Source organism: Anabrus simplex, chromosome 1 (genome assembly GCF_040414725.1).
Source record: "Anabrus simplex isolate iqAnaSimp1 chromosome 1, ASM4041472v1, whole genome shotgun sequence".
Lineage (NCBI taxonomy): Eukaryota > Metazoa > Arthropoda > Insecta > Orthoptera > Tettigoniidae > Anabrus > Anabrus simplex.
In genome coordinates, this window is record NC_090265.1 from 24,071,490 (window position 1) to 24,097,304 (window position 25,815).

The following is a 25,815-nucleotide window of genomic DNA, read 5'->3' on the forward strand; positions in this document are numbered from 1 at the left end:
CCTCTCTTTCAAGAATTTAAAGTTTTTCCTTCTGAATTCAACTTCTACAAACATAAAGACATTACATCAGCAATATCTATAAAGAATTTTGAAACTGGATCAAACCAAATTTAGTAAATTTTTGTAAATGCTTCTGCAATTAATCTCCATATCAACATCATAACTTGAACCTTGTTTTCAAACAAATTTCATGTGTCACCCCTGGAGGGACTTTTGGGGGGGGGAGGTCTGTACCGGGCGGTACACCTCCACGCCGCTAATTCAAACTTTGCGCCAATTGAAACTCCTCTGCTGGAGGAAGTCTGAACTTTATCTACTGTGTTAATTTTCAAGTTTCTCAGAAGATGTCACTACTTGGAAATTTTGGAGTTTCTGAACTGGGTCGTTTTCGATGTATTTTTGTTTTAACTGTAGTAAGAAGTGTGAACTTTCTCTTCTAGAGGACACTACTGAAGAACTACAAAGGTGCACCCTAGTGCAAAGTGAAAGAACTGATTTTTTTGGAGAAATTTTTATTTCAAAAGTTTGTTCCTTGTTAAATTTCTTTCTGTTATTGTTTAAGTTGGCTGTATAACCCTTTCCTTCCCCTTGTTTTGAATTTAGCCAATCCCGAATTTCTTTAATTAATTTCTGACCAATCAGATGTATCTTCTCCAACTTGAATATCTTGCTTAACCCTAGCCAATAAAGTTTTTGTGGGCGGGTGTTCTCATTTCCGAAACGCCTCGAACTTTCCACGAGAGTATATAAACTGCTGATTTTCGGGTCACTGCGCCACTTCAGTACCAACTTTCTTGGGGCGGGTCCGAAGCGTTTCCACCATGTAACTTTCCCTAAAATGTAAAATCTCTTAGCTTCTATTCTCTTTTAATGCTACATACTGGGATAGAGAGTGCTTAACCCTCTCGAGCTCCCACTCATATTGTTTTGAGGTGAACTTAATTTTCCCATCTGATTCTTCCTTAACGTAATGTAAATTGTTTCTTTCTAAAGTCACCTCTTTAGTATGGGATTAGCCCTTGCATTAGCGGCCTAGAGCCAGATTAGGTTTTAAACAAAATGTATTAGGAGTGCAGATCGCCTCCTCTCAAATTGGTATTTTAGAGGCCATGTAATTAACCTTTTCTCACTTAATAGGCCTCAGTAGGTTGGGTATTTTACCCCTGCGTTTATGTCCTTAGAGGACAACTTGAAGGTGGAGTTTGGTGTGGCCTTTGATAGGCTTAAAGTTGAGAGCGAGTGGCTCTTTCTTGAAAATTGAGTATGTATGCCTCGAGGAGGCTTTTCTGTGTAATTTAGAGCAAGTGCTTCTGGGCATGAATGGGGTTTTCTGCCCCTCTGTTAAATCTTGTTTTGGGGTAAAGTTGGGCTAGTTGACCAAGAATTGTGAGTTCGGGGCTCGAAGCCCAAATCCTGTAAATACTGTAATTGTACTTTGGTTGCGTTGCTACTCTGTACCTGCCATTCTTGTTATTTCTGAATTTTGAAAAGAAAATATAACCTTGTTAAATTTTAAATTAACTTTAATTTCGTAGCCTGAGACCTGTTCACCCCCGCACCTTCTTTCACCTCTGCTAATCCACCAAACCACGGTAACACTACCCAACAAAATCATCTGTTCACGAGATTTACTCGTTTGCCGTCTACAAAGGCAAATTACAAACCATTAAAATCACCAATAAAAAAAATAGAACATCATTATACTTTTAACATACCTCCAGGTAAGAGCCCCACTGCGCTCCACTGTTACCGTGAATCCTAATCTGGTAGAGAAAAGTACGACGACTATTTCCCTACATATGGATGCAACCTTCTTTACGAAGAGCATCCCTAACCTTATTTACACTTCTTCGTCGACGTCTTGAATCCTTTCCAATTGCCGGCTGGACAGAAAGCGTTACATGTCCGGAGGCAAGCAAACAGCAAAATTCTCCATCAACTGAAGCTGCATACTCGGGTGACAAGTTACAAACAAACACTTTCTTTTACAGAAAGTCCACTGCAAAGCCGGTAAGTCGTTGTGATTATACCATGTTCACTCCGTAACAGATACTCACGAACAATAGCAGATCGTATAGCAAACTGCGCAAATACGTAGCTCCCGCAGACCGGTACAAATGAGAAACACACAGAATCAGCATCAGAATAAGTATCAGAATCAGAATCACTCGCCGCACACGCGTACACACTTATATATGCTTGCTACACGTGGTTATAGTGTCCTGAAAAGTTTACTGGTAGCAACGCTCACACCGGCACTTCTTCCCGCGTCACTCAGTCAACCCAAACCTCGCTCAAAACAAAGCCCTCGCATTGGCTGTCGAGTATATGATGTGACATAGAACGTCCACTCATGTATGTCCACATTGATCTACTCCAATTCTTCAACCGATACAACCTGCCGTACCCCGTGTTTCCAAGCCACTTAGTTGCAACACACACAACTGACCTCAACCGTCCTTCCCGATATAGTCGCTGTTTTCCCGGTTGCACAATACTTACGGCTAGGCCATATTTACAGACTCTTACCCAAACGGAAATTTATACAAAATATAATGATGAACATATGCAATATTCCCTAACTATACATTCTTCTTATAATATTACGTTTTCACATTGTAAATAAACAAAATTACATGATTTTAACATTACAAACTATATACGAAAATTTTCTAACCTAAAAACTCGGGAATCGTACATACGTACGGTTACAGTGTTTGGGGATTTTGTTCAATTTTTCATCCAGTAGGTACCAGAAATTATCAACTTCGTCTGGATCAGACTTGTTCTTATCGTTTGTAGGAGCATGTGCGTTAACTAGGGCGTAGGTTTTATTCACGCATTTAATTGTGAGTATAGACAATCTGTCATTCACAGGTTCGAAATTTTAAGGATCTTGGTTCTAACAGCAAACACGGTTCCAAGCATCACAGCTCCATTGAGGATTCCTCTTTGCGCTTTGCTCTTGAAAAATCGGTAGCCTTCAGATTCAAAAATCTCTTCATCTGGGTACCTTGTTTCCTGTAGGGCCACTATGGATATCTGATTTTTGTGAAGAGCTTTGGTGAGGGTTTTCAGCTTGCCAGTTTGTGTAAGTGAATTGATGTTGAAAGTTTCTAGAAAGGTTTTAGATTTTGGCCTGAGTTTTTGACTCTTCGGGGTACACCGAGACGCTCCGACTCGTCTCTTGCATGATGTCGAGTCTCCCCCAGAATCCAAACGAGACTCGTGCGCCGTGGCGTTCACGACGAGGGATTTATCCGAAGATTTACCCCCTGGGGTATGTTTCTTGAAATGTTGTGCCATCATGCTTTTTGACTTGAATTTGCTTTGGACGGGTACCCATCCTTTTACAACTAGGGTTGTTAGCCCTAGAGGTTGCCTCAAGATGTTTTCTGGCTTCTGGTCATTTACCAGTCTTCGCCGTAACCCTGGCAAGGGACCAGTTTTTTTTCACGGTGGTATTTTATTTCCCTGCTACCATCTGACTCTGCTGGCGGCAGAGCCAGCGAGCTTCCCCAATTCCAATGGGACGCGCCCGATGGAGGTAACCGGTAAATCCCCACACGGGAAGATTTATTATTATTATTATTATTATTATTATTATTATTATTATTATTATTATTATTATTACCGTATCATGATTATCATCACTTGTCATTTTTAACTATCACAACATACGATCATTTATGTGGAATCTGAATCTCTCATTATCTTTAAGTCCGTAACTAATATCTGCGCAATCTATTTACTTCGTACATGATGTCATGGGTTCGAATCCTGCCCTCTACGTAATTCAATTATACTCTGTTACATTGCCCGTACTTGTACACTCATTTCTCTGTGTTCATCATTATTTTCATACATTTCCTCGTATCATATTATATTTCAACAAGTGTTTCCATACGGAATTTATCTCTCTTTCTATCTCAACATTATTTTATTCATTTATTAATCACACAGAGTTTTCAACTGACTTATATTTCTCATCTATGACATCGTCCGACATTTTATATTCTGACTGCGTGATCTTTACAATATCTCTCTTCCCATCTGATTTATTTCTGAGGTCATTCTCCACAAATAATCGCAACAACCTGAAATTATATTGCCAACATTTGACAATCATGATCATGTAATTATTAGTCTTACGTGATCCGGCTAATACTTGCAAATTAAATATCTGACATTTATTTATAAAATAATGGACCGTAATTTAAACAATACGTTTATTAGCATTTAAGGATTATTAGCACCGATATTATCATACATATTAAGTCCGAATTAGAAAAACTATACCGTCATTAACGATCATGAATTATTATTATTATTATTATTATTATTATTATTATTATTATTGGCATTCCCTCCAAATTTTGACAACATCAAACAGAGACTATTAACATAACAACATAAACACAGCTGGCCTGACACGTGGCTGGATTTTCCATAAACCTTATTATACAACTTGTCATCAAATGAATAACATAAAAGCAAACTCCGGGTCGATTTGAACACTACACAAAATCAAATTTGTTGAAAAATCTTGACTATAAAATACTGATAATACATGCATGACTTAACCACTACCCTATACCTACAGAATTATATGTACAACAAAATGAATACATTATTCGACCCGACATGTACGTTAGAATCATTTAATTCCGTTCGTTATACAAATTTAGAATGGCATCGAGAAGCGACCCATTTTGTTACGTGAAGTAACCAAGTCAAAAATCAAACTACTTCTCTTCCCTTGTCATAGTAACATCCCCAAATGTATTTACATATTGGTACTCATCTGGTAGTTGAAATCCTTTGCGGCATAGCAGACGAGAGGCCCTTTTGGCCTTCTCTGCTGTTTACCCTTCCATAACGGCTGGTTGCACGTCACTTATAACTTCCTGGCATACACTGATTGAATTATCACACATTTACTATTTCGGATATTAACACTGATACATTGGTATTCACTTGAATACTATCATAACACTTAATCATCCTAGACCCAAATTAATTTATTTCCACTATTATCTCTTCGTCCCTTTTCCGCACAAAAGGACTTAACACAAACGGCGGAGTGTCAATATAAACGCCCGACGCGTTTCGCGTTGTCCAGCCCGTCCGAATCACGTTGCACTCTTGAAGAGTTCATTATGATGGCGGTTCGATTCCTACAATACAGGCTCAATTAATTACTGTTATTTCCATGTACTGTTCGTCACACAGTAGCGTACCTATGCGTTTACTGTTTTTGGGAGAAGAATATATTTTTTCTCCTTGCAAATACTATCTACTCGTTAGACTTCACAAACTATATATCTCAAAGTCTCAAATCGTAACATGATTTGGAACGTCTAACTTTACTCGACTGACTGGCACACGACGAATTCTGACTAAGCTGCGGGTAAGCTGGTGAGTGTTCATTGCGCTCATATTTATCGGTGAATGCCTTCCTGGTGGCTTAGCTGATGTCTTGGAAAGAGGGGGGTGGATTTCTCAAATCGGCACTTGCATTCTGAACTGGAAATTATAATTTATATCAAATTAATCCCCTCATTTGGAACATGCACTGGATCGAATATGATCTCCTTACGATCATAGATTTCAGAGATATAGCCAGATCTTGCTCCCGGATTTTCGCGGGTTCCGCAGCGACTCTCCCGGCGTGATCACCTTCCAGCCAATAACAATCGAGGTGTTCAGATTTCAAGAAAGTCAGTCTTCAATTTATTTAATTTGTAACAAATTATTGATTATTCTTCCATGCATGATATCTAAAAAGCTCCTTAAGTTGATCCATATAACCGCAATAATTTATTGATGATTACTTTCGAAACGAACTTTATATTTCATTCAGATCTTTCATGATGGTATTCCTGGGTCGTCAACTAAATTTTGTCAATTTGAATTTTCACCTGTAACAACCTAACAAATGTTTGCCGTGGAAACTCTGTACTTTTCCATTCTCTGATTCCGAGAATCCGTGACGTAGCGGAAAGTTTGTGCTCACCACAAATATACCTTTGCAGCGCTAATGTTGCAACCTTTCTGTTGTTTCTGGCTCGCCTTTCTCTTGTACGAAACATATTTGTGGACATCCGTATCTTCTGGTCGCTAAATTAATAGGCCCCCTGCTGTGAGGCAGCTCTCTACCCATTGTGACAAGCTAATCTCCTAGGCTCCACTCGGTCCCGTCCTCAGCTCATGTTTCAACACTACTCAGATGAAATATTGTCAACTAAAATTCTGTACTTCAATAATTGTACCCTATTCTCTTTCATATATTAAATCATTATTAAATTATGACCCCGATCACGCGGGTTCATCTTCCTCTTGCCCAGGTAAACAAAATCTTGTGAATATCATGAGATTTTTTTTATGACCGTTCCACATCATCACTATCATGATTTGACATTGGCTCCTCTCCTCTGCGACGGCTATTGTTTTCATCTCTCAGCATCTGATTCCTTGCTCTTAACTCATTGTTTTGTCTTTGGATTTTATGAATCATATCGACAAATTCCTGCACGTCGCTGTCAATCTCTCCACACTCCGGACATGGCCTTGCTTCAATTGGTGCTCGAATTAATTGGACTTCTTCTTCCCTTCCGTCTTCTTCTTCATCCTGTTCTTCGACATCATCTTCTTCTGGATCGTCAACTGCTTCCTCTCATTCATCCTCTGCTTCCCTTTGATCTGCTGGCGTGTGGTACAGCTTTAAATTCGCAGCGTTACATACATTCTCTGAACTTCCATCCAAGCTCTGAACTTTGTAAGCATTGTTGTCATAATTTTGTATGATCTTGAAAGGGCCCACGAACAATTTACAAAACTTGTGGTACACCTGCTCTGGGTTAGAGACACTAGGCTTCTTCACTAGAACGAGCTCGCCAACCGTCAATGGACGGTGGAATCGCTTGTTTCTCAGTCTTCTCAGTCGGCGTTCTGCTTGCGCCTCCAAATGTTCCCGTGTCTTTCTAATACAAATTTCGCTTGATACGCGTGGATCTGAAGGACAGGCTACTGCATCGTGTCATGGCCTGGTCGGATATCTGTTAAAATGAACGACTTCCGGTATCTGACCCGTTGCCTCGTGGATCATAGTGTTATTACACTTAGTTATAATAGGCACCACGTCAATCCACCGCCAGTGTGCTTCGGAACAATAGATCCTGCAAAATTTTGCAATTTCTCGCATGATTCTCTCTGATGGATTTGATTCGGGATGGCGAATCGAACTAAGTACATGCTGAATATCTAGCTGCCATAATTGATTTGCAAACGCAGCAGATGTGAACTGACTGCCATGATCAGTAAAGATCTTTTTTGGCTTTCCCATCTGTGGAATGATATGCGAAGTGATTCCTCTTAGCACAGTTTTAGAATTTGCTTTTTGCAAAGGATACAAAGCTACCAATTTGGAAAATACATCTAAACTAACGAGGATGAATTGGTTTCCCCTATGTGCCTTCGGGAGCAGTCCGTATAGGTCCATTGCGAATATTTTGCAGGGTTCAGTAGGTAACAGTGGGCGCGGAGATTGCTGAAGCAAATACGGATTAGGTTTAATCATCTGGACCGGGCGAGTTGGCCATCCGCGTAGAGGCGCGGCTGTGACCTTGCATCCGGGAGATAGTAGGTTCAAATCCCACTATCGGCAGCCCTGAAGATGGTTTTCCGTGGTTTCCCATTTTCATACCAGGCAAATGCTGGGGATGTACCTTAATTAAGGCCACGGCCGCTTCCTTCCAACTCCTAGGCCTTTCCTATCCCATCGTCGCCATAAGACCTATCTGAATCAGTGCGACGTAAAGCCCCTAGCAAAAAATAATAATAATAATAATAATCGTCTGGCAGACGTCGCATGATCTTAGTACATTTCAGACTGTTTGGTTCATCTTGGCCCACACGAACGTCTCTTGAATAGTTGCCAAAACCTTCCCTATACCTCGGTGTCCAATGACCCGATGTACATGGTTGACTACCGGTACTTGCATTTCTGATAGTATGACTATGCGAAGTTTCATGTGGTCCTCATTCAAAAACTTATGTAAAACCCCATTCAAATAATGGTAGCTCGCTGATAATTTATTTGCTCTGTCATACTGCGGATTGTCTGGCTGCAATGTTTTGTTAAAGAACTCCATTAAGTAGTGAACCCATCTCTCTTCCGTATCATTCCTATGTCCCCTAAGACCTCCTGATCCTCTTCTATCAACTCAATCTGGTGTATTACGGCTTCCTCCGGGTTTGGATGTCGACTCAATGTGTCTGCCAAAATATTGAGTTTCCCGGGGCAACATGATCTATAACACTAAATGACGGCTGTTTACCTCAGGTCGACACGCGAGTGGAAATGGTTAAAAAAACACACATAAAAATCTTAACAGTTCTATTTCTTGTCATTGTCTAAAAACATATCTTTATTTTCTTTCTTGAGAGAAATTGTTCAATATTGAAACCCTATGACTTGTTCAATTAGAATACAATTCACCAAGTACAGGCTTCCAGTTTTTGAGCTATGTAATTGTCTCAAAGTGTTGTTCAAGCATTCAAAATCGGATATCTAAAAACAAGTATAATATATCTATACAGTGATCGCCCCAGAAATTTTCATCAGCCGGGTGTCAGGAATGAGTAGCCGGGTGGGGAATTCTACTTAAAAGTGAATATGATAAAATCTCAACTCATCCTCCTTGGGGCATTAACAATAATATCAAACAGGTAAACATTAACTGCAAAATTGAACTATTTTAATGTTATTATCACGAGCAAGACATAAGAGTATTTTGTACTAGTGTTTTACTGCTCGTTCATAATCATTTAACTCCGCGGCTTATTCAGTTGCTGTGGAGTGCCATACGAGTTTGTAGCATCTTGCGGAATCGAGTGCTCTTATGCGATTCCGCGCTAATCCATACACCACTCGTGCACAACACTGCGCGAAAGTTAAGCGAATCATTTAAACTGCGATGTAACTGGTGCAATTTTGCTGACAATAATAAGAATTATTAAATAAACAGTTTTACATTATTTACGTTTAATTTGGAGCACGCAATGACCCAAATATGTATTAATATTATGCAACTAGCATATATAATTGAGCTCGATAGCTGCAGTCGCTTAAGTGCGGCCAGTATCCAGTATTCGGGAGATAGTGGGTTCGAACCCCACTGTCGGCAGCCCTGAAGATGGTTTTACGTGATTTCCCATTTTTTTTTCACACCAGGCAAATGCTATGGCTGAATTAAGGCCACGGCCGCTTTCTTGCCACTCCTAGCCCTTTCCTGTCCCATCGTCGCAATAAGACCTATCTGTGTCGGTGCGACGTAAAGCCAATAGCAACTAGAATATGTCTAGGTTATGTTAGCCGGGCGCTCTAAAACCGGCAGGGCGGTGCTCCCATTAAGAAGGTCCTGGGGAGAACTCTGCTATATTTGTATTTGACTCGCGGATCCCTGTTTCTTAGTCAGGAACCAATATGGTGAAGTGAAAAGAAAATTGTATACTTTATGCCAGCCCCAAAACAAATCATCTTAACCAGTGTCAGAAACATAAATTCGCGTGACAACTGTGAATCAAGGGGTCCGTATTTCCTTGGCTTTCCTGAAGCACACCAACAGCTTCAACCGTAAGGAAGAATCTGAATGGGTCAACAAAGCTTGGTTTCCAGTCCTGAAAGCTTTAAATCCTGGAAGACACCGTCCCTCCAGCATGGCAGGCAAATAGGCGAACAGCGCTCTATAGCCCGCATTATCATTGTCCAAGAACAGCCAAACAGCGATCACCCCCCACCATGGCATACCACAGCCTGCACTGTATAATGAGGTGGAATTGTGACACCACTCCATTCACTGTGAGCTTTGCAGCCATCTAAGTTGCATCAGAACCATTGAAAATGCCAAATGCAGTCTTCAGTGAAACACTGGGACCATCGTTTATGCTCCTGGACCACGGCCTACAAGCCCAGAAAATGCAGACATGATTTATTCTTGGTGCTGTCTTTTGCCGATCCTGTTACTCTCTGAAAATAACTCCTGTACCGTTTCATCCACTTTTCTTTGCTCTAGTTTATTGGGTGAGGCCAAGGTATCTTTAATGGAAAAAGAAAATCATGTTCAACCATATTAATAAACAAATCTTTGATAAATAAGGCTGATGTTCCTCTAGGTTTTGCCCTGAAACAACTAACTCGTCATGTTCCTTAAGTCATGTCATTTCCTGATGAATAGAACGTGGAAGATAAGTTGGATCAGAATATTTGTGCATTTTATGTTAATTTCCTACTGAAATAGATTTAAAAGAGTGTCCAGAATCCTTTTGAAGGAGTTCTGGAATATTGTACATTGTCAGACAGTGTGATTCGGAGTAAATGATTATGTTTGTCACATTTTCCTTCTAGAATTAGGGTTATTTATATTTTGAAAATAATACCATGCCTAATATTTTCTCTTCTCCGTAGACCAATTGATTTGCTGATGATCAAGAAGAACATAGAGACAGGAGTGACTCGGACGACAATCGAGTTTCAGCGAGACGTGATGCTCATGTTCTGTAACTCGATCATGTACAACAAGAGCTCGCACTTTGTTCATCGTATGGCATCTCAGATGCAGGAGGAGTGCTTGCAGCATATTCAGGTACTTTCACTTCTAACATTGTCCATTATGTGTGGTTGAGAAATGTAGAGAACTTCATCTCATGCCATACTCATTGTTCCAGGACTTCTTGACTGCACAGATGTTAGTTCAGTCTGTGGGAGAAACACCGCATCGCAGAGAAACCAGGACCACAGAAGCTAACAAACATAAAGATGTGTTGAGCACTCCCGGTTCAGCAAGCCAGGACGAAGGGGACATTACTGCAGGAGGCAAGAGGAAACGAGTCTCTGAGTCCGAAAAGGGCTCTAAGAAGAGAAAGGTGAGTACCATCCTCATGCTGTTATTTGACCTTCAGGTTCTAATTTATTTGGAATAGGAGTTAGAAGACCTGTATCAGAAGTATTTGAACTTCTAAAATATTGTATAGATGCAAAGTCTTGGCTATTTCTTTTAAGTGGTATCCTTCCCAAGTAACTAGCCATTTGCTGCTCATTTCCGAAACAATTCTTGCTCAATATCTTTTAGTTTACAAATGTGCTGAGTGCGTGTTGTGATTGTCGAGATGGCTATATATTACAAGGTGTGTATCAGTGTTCACTTGCTTTTCAGACTGGGAGAATGTGTACGGAGATGCACAATGGTGTGAAAAAAATTAGCTTAGAGCGAAGAAAGCACATAAAGTCAGATTGAACATGAAAGTATTGTTGACGGTCTATTAAAGAAAACGCATAAACAAACCCCTACCCGAAAATGATACATGTATATTACTCAATTTCATGAGCAAAAACACACCTAAAATATTCCCCGCTGTTCACTCTACTAAAATAAATCACATATCATTAAAGTACATTAATTCCAACTCTGTTAAATGATAGATTTTATTAATTTACTAATGTGCATTTATCATCCCCTAAATGTCTGGCTCCATGGCTAAATGGTTAGCGTGCTGGCCTTTGGTCACAGGGGTCCCGGGTTCAATTCCCGGCAGGGTCGGGAATTTTAACCATAATTGGTTAATTTCGCTGACACGAGGGCTGGGTGTATGTGTCGGCTTCATCATCATTTCATCCTCATCATGACGCGCAGGTCGCCTACAGGTGTCAAATCAAAAGACCTGCATCTGGCGAGCCGAACTTGTTGTCGGACACTCCCGGCACTAAAAGCCATACGCCATTTCATTTCATCCCCTAAATAATTTTCATAACAATTTAAAATAATAATAGTGAAAATGAAAACCTACAACCTGTTTTCCAGTGTTTAACCGGGTCAGGGATGTGATGAATGAATCATATATAGGCTATTAGTACGATGGGGTCGCCACTCCCAAAGCGATTTATTAATGACTGATAGATGCCATGAAATGAGAATGGAGAGTGTTGCTGGAATGAAAGATGACAGGGAAAACCAGAGTACCCGGAGAAAAACCTGTCCCACCTCCGCTTTATCCACAATAGAGAAATGGGAAAGTTAATATTCACCTTTTCAATACAATATATTACGTGAAGGTTTACATTTTAAAACATCACATGTAAACCTTCACGTAATATATTGTATTGAAAAGGTGGATATTAACTTTCCCATTTCTCTATTGTGAATCTTGATTCAATACGGAACCTGAAGAATGAAATTCTTAATGCTAAATCCGCTTTGTCCAGCACAAATCTCACATGGAGTGACCGGGATTTGAACCACGGTATCCAGCGGTGAGAGGCCGACGCGCTGCCGTCTGAGCCACGGAGGCTCTTAAAATAATAATAGTCTAAAAGTGTATTTCTGCAAAGGCCGATAACATCAATGGTAGAGGCACCTATTTGTGGTGAAAAGTTTTGCATAATTTCATTATTTAAAAAAAGTTATTTCCGTATAATTTTCACAATTTTTATTTTTTGTCAATAATTTCACTAAATTGTATTTCTACTTTTTATCAGTGAAAACTAAACTAAACTAGTTGATAGCATATTTATAGTAAAACATAATTTATTTTTACTTATCTGTGACAGAATGAGAGTTATGCTCCTGTTAAAAACGTGTATTACATGTATCAAAGCATGGATGTTTGGGAAAATGTCATCCTACTGCTTTAACAAGTAGAGCCTAGCTTAGCCTATGTATATAATTTGCACATCAATCTGTAAAAGACAGAGATATCATGAATTCCATATTATTGGGAATCAGAGCTGTTCATCTGTCAGATAATGTATTATACTACATTGAAAATGACTTCTCACTATCAACATTACTGACTGTGTTCCATAAAGCCATAAATGCCCATTTTCAGATTTCAGGGAAAGAAGAATGGAAATTCCATCAATATCTTTACCTGTTCTATATTAACTACAAACGAGATCTTTAAAAATTGTATATGGTTCAAGATATTCTAATGTTGAAAGTTCTTGTAGGATGGGAGTAAGACGAGACACTTCATTTTTTAAATTACCTTTCTTTAAATTTTTTGCATCAAAGAGGGATTCTTCGTTAATAATGTCGCGTCACCGGGCGAGTTGGCCGTGCGCGTAGAGGCGTGCGGCTGTGAGCTTGCATCCGGGAGATAGTAGGTTCGAATCCCACTATCGGCAGCCCTGAAAAAGGTTTTCCATGGTTTCCCATTTTCACACCAGGCAAATGCTGGGGCTGTACCTTAATTAAGGCCACGGCCACTTCCTTCCAACTCCTAGGCCTTTCCTATCCCATCGTCGCCATAAGACCTATCTGTGTCGGTGCGACTTAAAGCCCATAGCAAAAAATTTAAAAAAAATAATAATGTCGCGATTTTGCTTAAAGGTAAATAGTGCCTTTTGAGACACATTTGTAAAATTTTGCAAAAAATCCATGATTACACGCTTTGCGAAAAGCGAGTGCCTCTATCAATGGAGCGTGACGTAATGGAAATTTGCCATTAAGCGAGCCAGTTGGCATGATGCCAGGGACAACACAATAGGAGGTGTACACAGAAATTCAACATAAATGTGTTTACACTTGTCACCAATACTGCCTACCACCTTAATCTTCAATCAGACACATAGTGGTCTAAATGATCAAGCTTTAAAGGTTTTGGACCAGCAATCCAACTTAAGGTCAGATATGCCCCCACTCCTCCTGACTATCTCAACCACGGGATCATCTAGCCACCTGATTGGTTGGCGCCTCCTTTGTTATCTTGTAGACAGGGAGGTGGTCAATTGGCTTTCCCATTAGTGAAAACTGTGTCTTAGTCATTGTGACCAATATGCAACCGAATGTGTATTCCTAGATTCTTTCTTATAGTCGATTACGTTTGTGAATATCAATCCCAATATGGACCCTGCTGTAGAGGAAAGGATCCAAATATTGATAGAGTGTGTTAAAAAAGGAAGAAAGTGCCAGAACAGCTGCATTTTTGGAAGCAGTAGGGAGTCCATTGGAAGAAGAAGTTGATGAGGCAGGGGAAGACACTTTCAGACAACAGCCACAAAGTGATGAAGGCAAAACTGATGATCTTCATGTTAGTGATCATGGTCATCGGGTTATGACGGATGTGGTGCTGATGTTCCTGAAATGAATTTGACAGGCAAGAATGGCGTGCGCACCCAGTATTCACAAAGACTGGTCATTGACATAGACCAGGTTGCAATATTGTAACACGCCTTCCAGGGCCTAAAGGTTTAGCCAGGAATGTCAGAACTCCGATTGAAATCAGAGAGCTAAATTTCCTGACAATATTGTACAAAAGATTATAGACTATATCAGTATTTGGTTAGAGAAAGAGAGCGGTAACATCCAGCGTGAAAGAAACTGCAGACCTAATAGTATCATGCAACATAAAGCATTCTTAGGGCTTCTCTACTTTTCAGGTGCCTTTAGGTCGGCTCACTGGCTTGTGAAAGCCTTTGGACTACAGATGTACAGAGATCAATGTTTTCCATAGCATTATGAGCGTCAAGCGCTTCAAGATGTTACTGCATGCTTTACGCTTTGACAACATTGATAATTGAGAGTGCTGTCTACTAGTTGATAAAATGACAAAAATGCATGAAATATTTGAATATTTTATTGAAAAATGTATCAGCATATACCGCCCTAATAAGTGTGTGACGATTGACGAAATGCTCAAAGGTTTTCTAGGCAAATGCCCTTTCATACAGTACCTGCCTAACAAGCCAGCTAAGTATAATTTGAAAATATTTTGACTAGGATGTGCAAGATTGTACAGCACAGTGAAAATTTAACTCTGTGTAGGCTAACAACCTGTTGAACGAGTAGTATAGCCCATCTCTCAAACAGCGAGAAATATCACCATGGATAATTGGTTTACCTTCGTTCCTCTTAGGTTGCCTGAGAGAAGTTCTTAAGTTGACTGCAGATGAAAGTTTTATGAAGCTGAAATCATGACCTGTGAATAGCAACTTGTTTGGGTTCTGGGATGAACACGCTCTAGTGTCGTAACTACAGTATATTCATCTCGGAACCCAAACAAGCTGCTAACAAACCCAAGGCAAACAAGGTTGTCCTGCTCATCTCCAGCTTCCATAAAACAGTTGCCATAGATGAAGAATTTGGAGAAGCTAGGAAGCCTAAAATACTTCCATTGTATAATTCTACTAAAGGAGGTATCGACACTGAAGATCAGCTCAAAGAGACTTACTCGATGTCAAGGAGAAGATGCAGATGGCCTCTCACCATGTCTTTTTTCCTAATGAACATTGGCGCAATTAATAGTTTCATACTGCCCCCATCATGCCGAGCTGGCTGTGCAGAAAATTTTAAAGGCAGGAATAGATGAAGGACTAGCGACAAATGAAAGGAAACTAAAATAGGTTTATACATTTATTAAAAACTAACACTCTTTCAATAAAACAATTAAATTTACAAAATCTGGGATTGATTCTTGTAAATCTCTTCTCCTCGTGCTATCGTCTATAAGGAATCTTGATCAAATTAAAGCTCAACGAATGTCCTTGTCTGTAATAACAAATATAGGGATCATTAATTTACTGTAAAATGGATTGAAAATCAAAATAATATCTGGTATCACTCTCTCCTATAATGATAATTAAATTGCTTAAATTAAAATATTCCATCCGGATCTCATTTTTATTTTTACAAGAAAATGATCATTTTCTCTTCCTTATTAAAATTATTGAAAATTATTTAATTCAAGAAATTGTGGTTAACAAGTCTTCCTTAGACTTTCCCTTCATCAATTAATTCATTCTTATAATTATTAAGTGACTGAACTTCTTATAATAAATTTCTATTTGAACTCATATTAACCTAAACTTTACTCGTTTTTATGTAATAAGTGACTGTACAATAACTAATAATTCAATCTCGTGACATCAATCCACGGACGTTGCCTTCTCTTATTCACTGTAATTTAGTGAATTAGACCCTAATCTACCTTAAATTATAATAAAATCTTCTAAAGATTCATAATTCCTCAAATCACGGACACGCGAAAATAATGTAAATCCGTCAAAATTTGACGCACACAGTGGAGAATATCATCACAAAATCATTCAAGAAATATTCACAAAACACAGAATATAATCAAATCACACAACACACATTCACACCTAGGTACACGACCATATTGTAATATTATTTACACGAACACTAACCCATTATTATTAAATTTTGGATTTATTCCAAATTAGGGAAATCATTCTCTAGATGACAATATCACGTATATCCCAGGTATCGATTTAGAGTGTGATAGAGTTGAGGTTATCACTTTTATGCTGAAATTAATTATACAACGATGTTCAAGGGAATCTTTTAAACAGAAATCATCCAAAATAAGCAAGTAAAATACCTACAACACAGGTCAAAATATTAGAATACGCGCTTACGGTACATGAGTTGCGGCATTTATTTTTATTCGCCTATAATGTCGTGGCTCTTGATTAATCTGCACTCAAGCTCGAAGAAATCACGTCCAGTGACACATTCCTTCCAAAATGACTCTAATGGATGCATAAATTATCACACAAAATATAATATCCATCTGCAAGTCAATACTCAATTAATAGCGCAGTAAAATATACATATAATTCATCATTACTCCGTCCGGAGGGTTGCCATGTTCCAGGCCTGCTTTACATAAAGTGAGCACACGATAATTCTTTCCAAGAACAAACCAACATTAAACCCATGACCTTACTCAAATTTTAGCCCGTAATTAGGCTTAATTATTTTTACTCATTATTATTATTATATTATTGACCGTGCTTAATCTCACTTGCAAAGCTGTCATACGAAATTATTCAGATGACTCTAAACGAATTAAAGCTCACAGACATGTCGTATAATCGTAGAATGAAATTTTACACTAAGAAAAACACTGGAACACTGTCCTAATTTGTCTCAATTAATTTTCCAATTACTTCAAAATCATTCAAGATTAACGCGGGGTTCATTTACTTTTATTTCTCCTGCCTTCAAAATTTTTAGGACAGTTGAGGTCTCTCTCGATGACATTCACTCTCATCTCTAAGTAATAGAATCAAATACACATTCATTCCAGAGCACAAACTACCTCCCACCGAGGAAAGAAGAATGAAAAGTCAAACTACTGCTACACTAATAGAAATATAAATGAATAAGGTAAGGCTACGTTTTACAAACATTTTACAGAAAAGTAGAAAGATAATTTCTTAAAGAATACTCATGTGGCTGGTGTTAACTGGATTCTGGCTGATGACCTAGTATGTGGTCACATCACCTTCCATCGAACAAAGTCTTGCCCATGTCCGACACCTTACATGATTAGTGACTCATGGAGGAGCTGAAGGTGCACAGGAAACAGTAGTATTCATCTCGGAACTGGATAGCCACCTTGAAACGAGCTCGAACCAACGACCTTCCTTCTTCAGAGTTCTCGTAGAGAAGCTGAAACTAACAAAAGTCTTAGCAATAGTCCAGGATACACACGCGATGTTTAATAACTCGGAGATGGACACTTATCTTATGACAATCCTAAATAAATCGTAGAGAATTTTTCCAAATGTCTGAATTGCAGTTTATTCAGTCCTCAGTGCCTTCTCTAATGCAAAGTCTCCCAGTGAAGCAAACAACGTCCAGTCTCTACCGTAGCTGCATTTAGAGTGTCGACGTCCAGTCTCGTCCGTAGCTGCATTTAGAGTGTCACGCTCAAATCAAGTGTTCAGAAGTAAAAACCCTCTATAAAATTTCCTTTGGAATTACCATTAATTCACTGTCTTAAGACGTAGGTGTGCCTCTTAATTATATCCGATTGGTGGATCTGTTGCATTCCTGTGAAGGTTGTCATTTTTATTGGCTGCTCTAGTTTTACGTCACTCGACCTTGTATTTATTGATCGATCGCAATCACGCTGCTCGCCCGGTCACGTGGTACACACACATGTGTTGAAGGACATCTAACAGGAATTTCACCCTGCTTCCTCGTTCTCTTGGTAGGTCGGGAAAACCGGTTCGCAGGCGGCTGGTTCGCACTAGCACGGGAGTGTAAAATATCACCCTCCTGGCGATTAAAGAATGTTACAACTCGCTGATGAAATAAATCATTCTCCTTTAATAAATTATTACCACTTTTGAAGGGGACAATACCGAGCTCGATAGCTGCAGTCGCTTAAGTGCGGCCAGTATCCAGTAATCGGGAGATAGTGGGTTCGAGTCCCACTGTCGGCAGCCTTGAAGATGGTTTTCCATGGTTTCCCATTTTCACACCAGGCAAATGCCGAGGCTGTACCATAATTAAGGCCACGGCCGCTTCCTTCCAACTCCTAGGCCTTTCCTATCCCATCGTCGCCATAAGACCCATCTGTGTCAGTGCGACGTTAAGCAAATAGCAAAAATATATATATATATATATATATATAGTGTCATAGTGCACAGAGAGGTTACTGTTGAAACATGGAGACATTATGATTTCATAACGAGTTTGGCTTGGAGCATCTGTGCCTACTTGGTGAAGTTTCGAGCAACTATCGCCACCTTCCAGCGAAACCTCAAGATGAGAATACAAAACATGCTCAAAAGCAGAGTAGACATTTCAGAACAGGTAGCGAAGTACTTTGCTAAGGTTCAACGGTCTGCATTTCCTCGTTGCTGTGCTTTTTGTGACTTCAGAAAAAATTGAAAGGCAAAAATCACTTGTTGTTGTCATCGTCATTGTTGTTCATGACATACATATCACGAACACAATCGCCATCTTTGCTGTGTTTGTGCTGGACATCAAGGTAGAGAGCCAAAAGACGGTGGCGACTAATGAGAATGTTTGAAAGTGTATACATAGTGTACTTCTTTTAAATAATTTTTGTTCATTTAATTGATTTTAGTCTTAGTGTTGTAACGAGTATTTAAAACTATATTTTCTATCATGCCAATTACAGTGATACCCTGTTAGTGTGTTCCTCATTAACACGTTTTCCCGCTTACCAAGTCGTAAATTCAAAGTCCCGATTCTCATCGTATTAAATCTATATAAAAATAACTCGCTTATCGCGTCACGAATTTTCGCTATTACCGCTTAGTATGATCATGTTTTCCTAGCCCTGAAAATGCTATTTGTCGCCCCTTGTGAAACAAACGTGATTTCTAACTCGGGTAAGATCCGTCAGCACATTTGTGTGATTACGGGAAAAGGCCTTAAATTCCTGAACTTCACAGGTAAGGTGCACGTTCGAGGAGCAAGCTGTTAGCCTCAGGAATGTTGATTTCTCTCTCTCTCTCTCTTCCCCCCCCCCCCCCCCCCCCCCCCCCCCCCGGCTAATCTATTTGTGCTTGTATTTCGTATTCCATTCAGAAGTTTGAAATTAATTTTTTGTGTTGAGTGGTACAGTCATCATCATGAGGTCAGTATCCAGTATTTGGGAGATAGTGGGTTCGAAAACCACTGTCGACAGCCCTGAAGATGGCTTTCCGTGGTCTCCCATTTTCACACCAGGCAAATGTTCAGGCTGTACCATGATTAACGCCAGGCCCGCTTCCTTTCCACTCCTAGCCCTTTCCTATCCCATCGTTGCCATAGTACCTATCTGTGTCGGTGCGACGTTAAGCAAATTTTTTAAAAATACTCGGTATACAGCAGTAATCCCATATATCGGACATGACTGGCAACAGAAGACACAAAGCATATCACAACAAACAACAGTCAATGTAATGTTATTGTTGTTCAATGTTATGAGCTTTCTGTATTGTAGGTCTTCACATTTAGTTTTCTTTCGACTCTGTAATATTAGGGCGTCTTGCAAAATTATTTATAACATAGACTGAAGCTCCTTATTCCTCAACTTTACATAACGGTTTTCATTAAATTCTATTTACCACTTTTCTCGTGACTTGGCGCTGATATGGACTTAGCAACAAAAATCCGAATTCATGAATATCTCTGTTATCATAGCCGGTACGGTAAAAATGCATTATAAGATATAAATGATTGGAAATTTAATACAATATAACTTTAGTAATGTAGTATTTGTCGATAGAACCACTGATAACAAACATTTGAGAATTAAATTTTAGGCATTCCCCTAAACTACCATTCCACTCAGCATGAATAAAATTATTTATGGCCTAGATTGTAGCGACCTATTTCCTGACTTTGCATACTGATTTTAATTAAGATAGAACCAGTAATAACATAAAAATTTGAGAATTTAAAGTTGGGCCTTCGCCTAAACTACCATTTCTTTCAGCATGAATAAGATTATTTATGACCTAGATTGTAGCGACTTATTTCCCGACTTTGCATACCGATTTTCATTAAGGTAGGACCAGTAATAACATAAAAATTTGAGAATTAAATTTGAGGCCTTCCCCTAAATTACCATTTCTCTTAGCGTGAATAAAAGTATTTATGGCCTAGATTGTAATGGCTTTTTCCTGGACACTACATACCGATTTTCATTAAATTTTCTTCAGCCGTTTTCTCGTGATGCGTGTACATACATACAGACAGATATTACGGAAAATTAAGTGCATTTTCTTGCCACTATGGACACTACCGATACATAAATACCATCCTTTTTAAATTCTGAGCGATGTACAGACAAAACTCTTATTTTATATATATAGATTCTCCCACATCAATGTCATGGGTCGCCCAACCACATGCAAAAATTAAAGGATACCTGAAAGAAAATCAATAAACTTCATTACTGTATTAAGAAATTGTCAGCAAAATTATCTGCACTGCCATACAATTTGCATCCGCAAAGACACAAACTTTGCGGATAAATCCGTTAATATCCCCATCCATGTAGGCCTGTACCTAAATAAACTGTTTATCCAAATGTCAAAATTTCTGAAAATGAAATTTAAACTGGCTTTATAATGGAGCATGTCAGTTTCACTGTCTACGTCATCTTCCTATGCTAAAGGTTCGACAGAGGTCCAGATTCCACGACAAACTTGCAGTTGTCATAAAAGGAAAGAAAAATTCCACCTAATCAATACATTTATTTTCTTGTAAAATATTACAATCTAGGACCGGTTTCGACCCTTCATAGGTCATCCTCAGCTATATCAGAATCACATTTGCATTTCTATCTTATACCTCCTAAAGACCTTCATGATATTTCAAACATCCAGCAATTTTTACCAGCCTCAAAAAGGAAAGGAACCACCACATTTTTACGGCATTTGATGGGAGAAAACTCCAGAACAGAAGTTAGGCCAGAACACGTTCGATACAGTAAACAAAGGATTGAATCCCACATATAGTGCATAATTTAATGCGTATCAAGCTTGTATTGATCTATCTCATAATTATAGGAAAATGCTGTTATTTACAAACCTATAAAGACCAATATTTGACATATATATAAAAAAGGCAAATTGTGCAAAAAATATAACGCAAGAATCAAGGCCAACACGTTTCAATGTCACTAATACATTGACTATATTACTAGACATTCAAGTGTTTTAAAAAACTTCTGTAGTAAATGATAAGCATTCTAGTTAATAGACATTTATGTTTCACACAATACATAAACATCACATTATGAAACTTGTAATTTATGCAAGAAGGAACTGACACTTAATCATTAGACTTAAAAGCCAACCATATATGGCATATTTAAATATTATCAAATATCTGATGTTATATAAAGACAAATTGTTACAATATTTTACCACATAACAACGCAAGGTCCAAAGCAATAAGTATTTTAGACTTTAAAGTACAATAATTACACTTTAAAATATCTTAGTGTGTTTATGTAAAAATATTTTATAGAGGTCAACACGCATTTATATTCTACCTAAAATAGTATCACTCCAGTAATATGGTGTAATGATGTAACATGATATTTTATTGTAGTTATCACGCAAGTTTTATTTTATTTATCACATTTTACTGATAGTCTATTCACGATTGTAAATAATAAGAATAAAATGTGAATTGATTCAACAGAATAAGCAAAAATACCTATGATAGATGCTTAATCAACCCAAGGACGCATTCTGTCAGCCAAAATGCATGTATATAATATACAAAGTTTTGTAATTTTAATTTTATCACAACGCTTGTAAATTTGTAAGTTTTTAAGATAAGTTTTCATTGAAAATTATGAAATAATATATCATGAAGGTCTTTAGGAGGTATAAGATAGAAATGCAAATGTGATTCTGACATAGCTGAGGATGACCTATGAAGGGTCGAAACCGGTCCTAGATTGTAATATTTTACAAGAAAATAAATGTATTGATTAGGTGGAATTTTTCTTTCCTTTTATGACGATTGGTAAATATCAATACGGAAAATGAAATTCATAAATCAAAAAAACTTGCAGTTATCAGTTGGATGAAGAAAGTATGGCGGACCGGAGGGATGTGGGGGAGAAGGGTCATCATGTGGTGACAGATCGCACAGCATTGTTGCCACGAACCTACTACGCTGGTGTAGCAGGGGGAGAGGTGATACTCCCACGTGGCGCGTCCCAGGTGGCGGATAGGAGGGTCCTAACCAGCTTGCCGGCGGACTTGAGGAAAATAAAATACCTCTCGTGGATCAAACACACAACCCTCTGTGGGTGCGGGACGCAGACGAAAAATAAACCCATGGTATCCCCTGCCTGTCATAAGAGATGACTAAAAGGGGCCACTAAGGTATGATTGAATTAGAATCATGAAACTACTTGTGATTAGTACCACCACACGGGCAACACCATGGGTCATTTTTACTTGCGCGTAGTACCACTGTGTTAGGTACCGGATAGGTTTGTGATTAGTAGCAAAAGAGTACAGTGCCGGCTTTTACAGTACCTGTGTTTAATACCACTATATGAGCAACACCATGGTTCTGGCTTGCTTATGATGAGTACCCACTATATGGGGAACACCACGGGATAGCGCAAGTCCCTGTGATTAGTACACTAATGTGATGAACACCATAGGTTTGTGTTGCCTGTAAATGGCACTGCAATGTGCGAAACACCATAGGTCTGCATTACATATGCGAATTTCATTACCTGTGAGTAGTACTATACTGTGTGGAATACCGCGAGTCTACTCTACTTTTGATTAGTACCGCAACATGACAAATACCATGGTTCTACTTTCATAGCAATAAGTACCATTGTGAGGGTCCGATGACTTGGTTTTTGGACCCCTTTAGACTAAAAGCATCATCGATTCAGTATTACCCTTGGTCAGTAATGCTATTATTTCACATCAGTTTCTGTAAATGTGAGACATTGCCCGTCGGATCCACTGATTGTTTTAAATTCATATCAATCCAATCATTCTTCATCCTCACGTTTTGAATTCTGGTCAGTGGAAGATTTTGGAGTTTTAGTTTGTCATTCCATTTCGTCTCATTTCGTACCATTAGGGGCCGATGACCTAGATGTTAGGCCCCTTTAAACAACAAACATCATTATCAACAGCATTGTTGACAGGGATGAGTTGAACACCAGACAAGCGAGGACGACCATGAGCATGATGTGAAGCTGTAATATCCAAAGTTTTTAAAGGGTTTCCTTGTATAAAACGAGATGTGGACGGTCTTTCTGGTAACAAAATCATTGAACATGAATTCAATTGAAATTTTGAACTTGCGTTGTCTTCTGTCTGAATGTTACGCATTTCTCTAAATCCTTTGTTGGAACATAGTCATTAAGGGCCATTCTAAAAACAGTAAAGGGCTGTTTTCTCCTTGCCTTTGAATGACATTACACCAATCATCTGAGAGGAAATTTTGAACAGTTCCTGATTTTGTCTCAATAATTCTGAAACCCTGATCATTTGGCAGAAAGGAGTGTCCTGATTACATGGTCAACCACTTGGATTTCATTTCTTGAATCCTTTTCAACTTCTATCCAAATTAGCAAACTGCCCTTATAAAGACAAAATATAGAGACTTTAATAACTTCCGGATATTACAATCTGAAGAAAGGAAACAGTGTGTAATACTTTAGAGCGTAATTAAATGTGTAAAACAACACAACCACGTGGCCTTACCGCTTGATTTATACCACTGTTCCCACATATGCACTCCACTCTCGAGTGAGAGAAAGAATGCACTTAATAGGACTTATCGTTATATCACTTCTCCACTACAAATTTCCATGCATTGTGAGTGCAATGAGTGGTGTAACTCAAAAACTAATATTTCCTGACTTATACCACTTTGGCTCTCAGCGGCTCAAATCATCTCTCGTATAATCAATCTCATAAGATTACTCCCACCTCAATATTGTAGTATATAATAGTTTTCCTGGTAAATTGTTGAATTACAGGAGTAATTTATATGGTACTGTGTTTTTCTAGTTATTTCAACTAATAAAGACAGCAGTGATTCATGAGTGGCACTGCATTTGAAAGGAGTCCTATTTATCTATCTTTTATGTTGTTTGTTCCAGGTGGAGGACACCAAGGACACGAGTGATATACGAGAGACAACTAAAGAGAAGACTTAAGTTTCTTGGACTTACATTGTTTCATTGTAAATATCTTTATATAATCCTGTAATAAAGTATAAATGTACATATAGTGTCATGTTCTACAGAGCATTTAGAAAGTTCCTCTGCTCTTGCAACAGATGCAGGCCTTGAACCTGCTCAATTTTATAGGAAAAACACTTTCTGCAGGTATGCTTGTGAAATGTTTCCTTTGTTTACAGCTAATTACAGTTTTAAAGTACTAAGCACATGTGGGTGGTCACAATAAACAACTCATTGTTAGCTGTAGCACCATCTTGTTGACATAGTACTGAAGTGCATGTTAATGCTCTGAGAAGAATGCCAAATGTTCATGGCTGGACCCGCCCGTACAAGAGAAGAAACCTCCTCCAGCTGCTTTGGATTTTTCTCCTTTCTATTCTGTCTCTTGGACATGGAATCTGGAGCTTGTACAGAACTAACCTCTTCTGCTAGTTAGTGGGACGGAAAACCAGTAACTTTAAATAATCTTCAGTGGCTTGTGTTCACTTCTTGTAGATCCTCCCACAGTGTTTCTAGTGATGTTCCAAAATATATATCTACATATAGCAGTTGCACAGTATGATGGTAATGCTGATGTTCGTGCAAGTGTTAGATCAGAAAACAAAATCCAATTTGGAACAATAAATAGTTTAACGATGAATGGAAAGGAAAATGAAACTATTGACCTAATGGAGAGACGAAAACTCGACATCCTGGGATTACACTTTACAAAAGTGAAAAATGAGAGTTCCTCCTAATTCAATACATTATATATTCCGTCATTAGACGGAGTAAACAAATTCAAACATGTTTCGACTCGTTTGAGCCATCTTCAGTGAAAAAATGAGGGGGGTTGAAATAATTTACATAATATAAGTTGAAAAAAGTGAAGTAGAATGGAAAGGGAAGGGAGTGAGAAACTAAGAAAGGGGTACACCTTGTACTGGATGGGTAACAGTAAAGAGAAAAGAAATGGAGAGGAATTTGTAGTGAATCACAATGTCAAACCAATAGCTGAAGTTGAGTATGTAAATGAAAGAATTATAATAATGCACATACATGTAAACAAGGAACTACTGAAGATAATCCAAATGTATGCTCCACAGACAGGATGTAGCATGGAAGAAAAAGAAGAGTTCCTCAATGAACTGGAAACACATATTGTTGGAGATGGGATCATGATGATGGGAGATCTGAATGCTCATGTGGGAACCGATAGAATGGGATATGAGAATTTTCTGGGCCCACATGGGTATGGCGATTGAGGTACTAAGGTGATATTTGATATGTCATACAGAGGGGTATAGGATAAATTGGACGGATAAT

At 38.6% G+C, this 25,815-nt stretch overlaps 1 protein-coding gene across 4 annotated transcripts in view; it reads left to right on the forward strand.

Moving 5' to 3' along the window:
- Positions 1-24,579, forward strand: part of LOC136883405 (bromodomain-containing protein 8) — a 445,412-nt gene extending 420,833 nt beyond the window's left edge. For all 4 annotated transcript variants that reach the window (XM_067155679.2, XM_067155690.2, XM_067155698.2 and 1 more), the window contains 3 exons: positions 10,469-10,646; positions 10,729-10,926; positions 24,430-24,579. In XM_067155679.2, the coding sequence (XP_067011780.2) occupies positions 10,469-10,646; positions 10,729-10,926; positions 24,430-24,486 (433 nt within the window). In that variant the 3' untranslated portion in view covers positions 24,487-24,579. The remainder of the gene's footprint in view (positions 1-10,468; positions 10,647-10,728; positions 10,927-24,429) is intronic.
- Positions 24,580-25,815: the final 1,236 nt, after the last annotated feature.